Source organism: Bicyclus anynana, chromosome 18 (genome assembly GCF_947172395.1).
Source record: "Bicyclus anynana chromosome 18, ilBicAnyn1.1, whole genome shotgun sequence".
In the NCBI taxonomy this organism is placed as follows: Eukaryota; Metazoa; Arthropoda; class Insecta; order Lepidoptera; family Nymphalidae; genus Bicyclus; species Bicyclus anynana.
Window position 1 is genome coordinate 2,463,893 of NC_069100.1, and position 7,256 is coordinate 2,471,148.

The 7,256-nt window shown below is 39.2% G+C and overlaps 1 protein-coding gene across 1 annotated transcript in view; it reads right to left on the minus strand.

Annotated features, from left to right (window-relative positions):
• Positions 1–6,936, minus strand: part of LOC112058094 (zinc finger protein 121) — a 10,332-nt gene extending 3,396 nt beyond the window's left edge. The window contains exons 1-8 of the mRNA XM_024098779.2: positions 6,789–6,936; positions 6,450–6,647; positions 5,147–5,806; positions 4,146–4,358; positions 3,255–3,382; positions 2,087–2,231; positions 1,529–1,666; positions 311–469 (exon numbers count right to left, since the gene is read on the minus strand). Coding sequence (XP_023954547.1) covers positions 311–469; positions 1,529–1,666; positions 2,087–2,231; positions 3,255–3,382; positions 4,146–4,358; positions 5,147–5,806; positions 6,450–6,635 — 1,629 coding nt within the window. The 5' untranslated portion in view covers positions 6,636–6,647; positions 6,789–6,936. The remainder of the gene's footprint in view (positions 1–310; positions 470–1,528; positions 1,667–2,086; positions 2,232–3,254; positions 3,383–4,145; positions 4,359–5,146; positions 5,807–6,449; positions 6,648–6,788) is intronic.
• Positions 6,937–7,256: the final 320 nt, after the last annotated feature.

Here is a 7,256-nt window from a genome sequence, read left to right on the forward strand (position 1 = left end):
AACACCAATACATATATCCTGTGTCCTTACAACACACAGGTATAAATTAAACACGTTAGATTATGACCATAATAGTTTTGACAGAGGGATAACCTCTAGCAAGGCAGGTCCTACAGAAGTTGGTCTAAGCCAGGATCACATGATCAAAGCCATTGGGTGGCTCAAAAGGGCTAGAACCCAGAGCCGTAAAGCTCATTATTAAAAAAAAATATTTATATTTTTTTTTAATAATGAAATAAAATTATTATAAAAGTCATTGGTCTCTTGAGGATGTTAAGACAGACAATTGAAATGAATTCATGTTAATTACCCATTTGGTTTGCTTGGCTTCAGTTTGCGCGGCTTGCAGCTCCAGGATATCGTTTTGTATGGAGACGCTCAACTCTTGTATGGGCACAGTTTCAGTTTTCCAAAACACGTTTTGGTGTTTGCTGGTTCTGGTGGGACGTTTGTGCGCCTTCAGATGGACCTGTAAGTCAACAATGGGACAGATTCAGATATTTGAAACAATAATAATATCTTTTAAATCTATATTTTATAAAAAAGGTAAACAATACAATTTGGACTTATATTATATGTATATGTGAAGGTAAGTCTGTGTCTGTGTTTTTTCATGATTTATGCGCAATTTTTCATGATTGTGCTTGGAGGTCATGTCCAGAAGTGATAAGGTTATGCACAATATTAACATATAAATGCGAAAGGTCACAGGATTCATCACGAAATCTCGAAAACCGCTTGACGTACAAAGCTGAAATTTGGCAGGGAGGTAGTTTATAGTTAGTAGGTAACCTATCCATTAAGAACGGATTTTGCCATTGGTTGAAATTTGTTTATTTCTCGTCACGAGATTATTTCGTTGGTCGCACGTTAGCGCCACAGGGCCGACGAGGGCTTGACGGTTAAGCCAACCATTGGCGGTGCAACCGGAAATAGCGCTCTTTCACTGCGTTGGGACGAATGAGATGGGACTCCACTGGAAGATATTTTTACCACTGGTTAACATCGCATATCGATTGTTAAGTTATATAGTCAAACATTATCAACCTAACCAGCATTAGAGCAGAAGCACTTGGGGTGACACCCCAAGCCATGCCATTTTTGAGTGTCCGGCTTGCGCGGATCTGAGATTGGTGGCACAGGGAACGCACAGCGCCGTAAGCTCTCGAAACTTAATAACACGTATGCTGAATAGCGAAAAAGAGTGACAAGCATACGTGCAAATGATGAAAGAAACAATGAGGAGAAGAGAGGTTCGAGAAAAAGAAGAGAGAAAATTCGTAAGAGGGGGGCATGAAGTAATGCATTGCGGTCCCGTGCCACCCTTGGAGTAGAGGAGGTTATTTTAGTCCGTGCAAGTCGGACATGCCCTGTCAACAGGCAGGAGTCCGCAGGGATTTTTTCCTCCTCAAGGAAAAAAAAAAAAAAAAGAGCAGAAGCACTAAATTCCTTATCTAGTTAAAATAGATTGATGGTGATGGTGAATATGTAGGTCAATACCTAAAAAATTAAAAAAAAAAAACAGCACCTTTTTGATATGCGTGTTGACCATAGAGCGCAGATGGAAGAGCGCGGGACACAGCGGGCAGCGGCGCGCGGGCGCCGTGTGCGCGCACACCGCGTGCTGGTTGCGTCTGTTCAGCGACACGAAGCCGCGCCCGCACACCTGGCGGTAGTTCATTAAAAAAAAATAATGCATATGACGTCGTTCAATCTCTTGTTGGCTTGTGCCGACGATATGGCGCGACTTCTTTCCGTAAAGATTAGGGAGTTAGAGAGAGGTAACGATTAGAAAGACTTGCTATTATAAGGCGCTCGTCGTACGGTCGGCTTCAGTATTCTCGTTGTGTAATTATTTATGGATTACTTGGGATAGACGGGGAGAGTGACTTGAGTGGAAAAGGGGAGTGTTAGTTAACTGTCAAAGATATCTTTAACCCTACACACGACGATCACAAGTGCGTGACTCCACTCAAGGTCATTCTCTGCCACTCTAGGGTCTTATTTTGGCTACAGTTTAATTTATTAATCAAGTTGTCATTTGAATTTAAATTTGGAATCTGAAATTTGAATTAGAGATCCGTACATCGCAGACGTAGGGCCGCTCGTTGGTGTGCAGGCGCTCGTGCCACAGCAGCGCGCGCTCGTCCACGAAGTGCTTCCCGCACGCCGCGCAAGTGTGCGCGCGCGCCCGCGCCGCCGGCGTGCACTTGCGTTTGCTTGCGTTTTGTCTGAGAACAATTTGTTACGCATCACTCTCAGACCATTTACATTGGACATGTACAATTACATCGCACTACATATAGGTAAACTCACACATCGAAAATATATAACACCAATAAAAATATCCTGTGTCCTTACACTACATACACTATAATTTTATACACACGTGTTATTTTAACACAATGAAACATCGATTCTATAGACGCAGTTTGCATGAATACGTTAGATCATGATCATATAGCTTTAACAAAGGCAGGTCCAATAGAAACTAATTGGTCTAAGGCATCACTGGACGCCCCTTCACGTTGACGCCGACGTTCGATAGTTTCATAATCTTGAAACGTATGTATCTTGAACTACGGATAACTTGATGACTCTAGGTGTATGAGGATGGCTAAAGAAGAGTTGGTTGGTGTATGTGAAAGTGGATATGGTCCACGATTTACAAGGTCATTTCAAGGGACATGGGTTTTATCCACAAATGTGAAGCCGTCAAGACTGATATGTTTAAGTCAAAATAATAGGTACAAAGAGTCTAGCGCCCGCTGTAACAGTTTGTACACAAAGAACACCTCGGCACTTAACTGCTGCGTTTTCGGGTAGTTTTAAACACGCTGCCACCAAGTGTTGGAATAATCTACCTTGCCCCATGCGCAATGTCAGTAAGTCTAAAGCCTAGATATACCGTCAAAAAAAAATTGTTTTTGCAACAACAGGGTAAGTATACCTAAGAAAGTGTGTCCAATAAACTAATTTCCTTTCTATCTTTCTAAAACATTTTCCCGAACGGCCCTCTAAGAACTCAGTCTCAGAAGACGCTATTAGAGAATTCCTCCACCAACCTCTTCTACTTCTGCCTTCATGCCTTTCTACGCCAGACTAAACACTTACTTACCGTAGATACATTGTTGTTCATCTCGTGTTTCTTGATGTGACTCAATGTCTCAGAAGACGCTATCAGAGAGTTCTTCCACCAACCTCTTCTACTTCTGCCTTCAGACCTTTCTACGCCAGACTGACCACTTACTTACCGGACATCGTTGTTCATCTCGTGTTTCTTGATGTGCAGGTCGAAGCTGATCTCCCCCTTGTACATCCTGCCGCAATAGTAGCATGTGAACTTCTTCACGTGCTTCTTGTCGTGGTGCTCCTTTAAATACTGCAACACAAAATTGTAACGTGTCAGTACGTTTGCCATTCGTTTAACAATACCCGAATCTATACTAATATTATATTAGTAAAGAGGAATTTGATAGTTTGTGTCTTCGCATTGAATAAGCTCCGAAAATTCTACACCAAATAGAAAAAATCTTTCACTGTTGGGAAGGAAACTAGAAGCGTGGAAGTAGAGTAGTAGTAGAGGGAGTACAAAAGATCAAGGTATAATATATTTATATTACGAGTACGAAGCGAGTAGGCCGGTGACTTGGCAGGTGAACCAATGATATTGCAAAAATCGCTGGCAAGACGTGGGTTAAACTTGCTAAAGATTGGCAAAGGTGGTCCGCACTGGAGGAGGCTTTTTACCCTTATAATGTTTAAAATTTATTTTTTGGAAATAAATAAAAAATATTTTAAATTGTTCAGCACATTACTTACTTGTAAAACCAGAAATAAAAGGCTTTTTTTATATATACTTATATTAATAATAGTATTGTTTTCGGCTTTTTATATCTTTATTGCTACTTGCATTGTTGTGTATCCAGGCATAAGAGTTAAAATACACCATGCTAGTTTCACCGTCTGTAAGCTGCCCCGATATTTAGCAGTCCAATACAAGAAACCCCTTAAAAACATTAATAATGACCTCACGCTGATTCACACCGTAGCGAAAAAAAAATATTTTCAATTAATGAATGATAAAAATCATTATAAAAAATACAATGTCTCTTACCATCAAATGAGATTGTGTAAACACCCACCTCTTCATCTTTGAAGAACAATCCGCAGACTTCGCAAACGTGCGCGCCGTCCGACTCGGCGATTGCCTTCACCTCCTCGTGCCACTTGAAGTGCGCTATGATGGTGTCGCGCTTCTTGAACACCATGTTGCATGTGGCGCACGTGTGGATGCCTGTGTGGCTCTGCAGGTGCTTGGTGAACTCGCTCTCGTCCTCTATTATTGCTTGGCAGACCTTTATATAAAAAGGTCAAAAATATTATTACTTTCGTCTATTTTTTGATTATTCCAGTTCCTTGGCCTCTCTAGAACTGCAGCAAGATCTATATTAGAACCTATCCAAAGCTGCTCTAATAGAATCTTACCATTAGTTAGGTTAGGCAGGGAAAACAACATGAGCGGAGGAGGGGAGTGTTGGTCGATCGTCAAGGAATTCCTTAACCCTACATCATAGAGTCACAAGTCCAGGACTCTGCTCGGCATTTTTCTCTCTACCACGCGATGGACCCGGCACGTGTTCCGTGAATCCATGGAATGCTAAGATATTCGTCTCTCAAATACCTACTATATTTCCTTTAACTACGTACACCGCGTGGTGGTGTCGTCGAAAAGGTTAAGCGCGACGCTCAACGCGATATACCTAATATTTCTTTCGCTATTGCCCATTATAATTGAATTAAGCTTGGAATACTGTTTTTTTTACCTAGATTGTAGACCGCTAGCACAAAGTGACAACGAAGATGAAGAGAATGAATGAGAGCTCAGCGACCAAAGCTTTTGAGACTGAGACCACATCATTACAGAGATAATTCAAATTGCTGAAGAAGCCAGCAGATTGGGTTCAGATGAGGTTTCATCATCATTCATCTGCCTCTTTGAGACATATACAGCAGTTTTACAGGTTGCGGTAAAAGAACATAGTTGTTCGATGCAAAGAATATTAGAGTTAAGTTGCTTGATTTAATAATAATAATTTTTCTTAACTTTAACTACTTGCCTCAGGTAAATAACATATTTATGTACCTGACAAACAAAAAGATCAATCCCATGTTCTTCCTTCATATGCTCCTTCAATTTACTAACAAATCTGTACCTCACAGGGCATTTGCTACAACATTTGTATTCCATTGGATTCCGTTTCCTGCCTCTCTTCTTTTTAACATTGGAATCTGTCAAATTGGAATCTAATTTGTTACTGTGAGATGATAGGAGATTCAACTCTTTAGATTCTGGAAACTTTTTCAAGTAATCTTTTAACTTAACACTTTTATTATCTATAAGTATCAAACTTCCATCTTTTTGAGGCCTATAGAACTCTGGTGCACCGTTTTCATTTAGTAACATAACTAAATCATCTTCCCATTTAACATCTATTTGTTTTTCATCTTTCTTTACAGTGTTTGATTTGCCTAAGTTGTAAATTTCACTTTTTGTTTGGAAACTATTTAACAAAGAACTATTGATAGTTGTTTCTATGTTACTCAGTGATATTATAGGCAGAGTTATGCACAATGAGTCAGAAGTGAAGTCCTGTAGGATGTTTGATTGTAGTTGATTGTTGATTTCGTTAACATAAAAGTTTACAACTTGTTGACTTCTCCGTGAGGTCAGATAAAACTTATAGGCCTGTGTAGCACACACGAAACAGTTGGAACATATTCTGTATTCATCCACATTTGATATCTGAAATTAAATAATTGTATTTTAACGACTTAAGTCGTAGTAGTGGTGAATGGTGGCTACCCCATAGTGGTGTGCACTTCGCAGATGCAAAACGCACTGCTTACCCTGGACATGGCCACTATAGCTTGGCAAGTTCATTGATGACACTCCCATGATATGCGGGTAATGGGAAGGGAAGGACTGCGTGGGCATTGCTACCCCCCTCCCTATCCTGGTGGACCATCCGGAGTGTTATGAACGAATTTTCCAAGCTATAACTACAAATCAATATTCAAGTAGAAGTTTATTGGTTCCACTGACTGATAATTAATGCGTTTGTTTTATATTTTATATCTGTATATATAAAAGAAAGTTGGGTTTGGTACAACACTTATAACTCGAGATATGCTGGACCAATTTGGCTTAAAATTGGTGAAATGATCGCTGAGAACCAGGAGAAGGACATAGGATACTTAGGGTAGGGTTAGGGTTGAGTTGGGGTATGGTGGGTAGGTGTAGGGTGGGAGTATGGTAGGGTAGGGGTAGGGTAGGCGTACGGGATGGGTAGGGTGGTAGTACAATAGGATAAGGGTAGGGAATGAATCAAAGCGAAGTTTGACCGGGTTCGCTAGTAATAGGTATTAATGTATTTGTAATCACAAACCTTTACATTACAAACTTGATTTAAAGCATCTGCTATGCTGTAAGTCTTGCCGTCTTTACAAATCCTAGAATGAATATTTTGGTAACCATCTCTCAGCGGCATCAGACATATTAGGCAAATGTTATGTTCCAATGTACCATTTACGATATGTTTTACGAGATCTTGTAAATTAACAGAGTGCTCCATTTCTGGGACCAGCTGAAAGTTAAGTAACTTGAAGGGATACTGCCATAAATCATTTTAAATTTTAATTAGTCCTCGAATCAGGTTATGTATATTTTTCAAAACAAAATAAATCAAAACAGGAAAATACTCCAAGATTCATTAATTTCAAATTACCTCCGAATAAATTACGGTCGCGTTCCAACAAAATAATATTTTTAGCACTGCGTTCCAAAAGACAACTTTACGCTTCGTTCAAGAAATAAATGACGCCATATTGATATTTTTGACAATGACAAGGATTTTCAATGCTACATTATAATGCCAAGTATACACAGCTTCTCCAAAGTACACAATAAAATAATGGGTAAAAAAATTAAGGGTATCAAAATCTCAAATTCTTTTAATAGTAATTTCTTAGTATTAGGAATTCTTTTAATTCATTTCGATTTTCAAATAATAAAGTGCAAAAAATCAAATCTTCTATATTAGAATAAGTAAAAACAAACAACACTCCAGAATACTGTTCCAAGTACTTATTTTATTACAGCAATATTGAACTATCTTCTTGGCAGTCGGGTAAAAAATAATGTGCAATAGACCTAATTTTTACGTAATCTGTGCCAATATAAAAAAATTAATTAA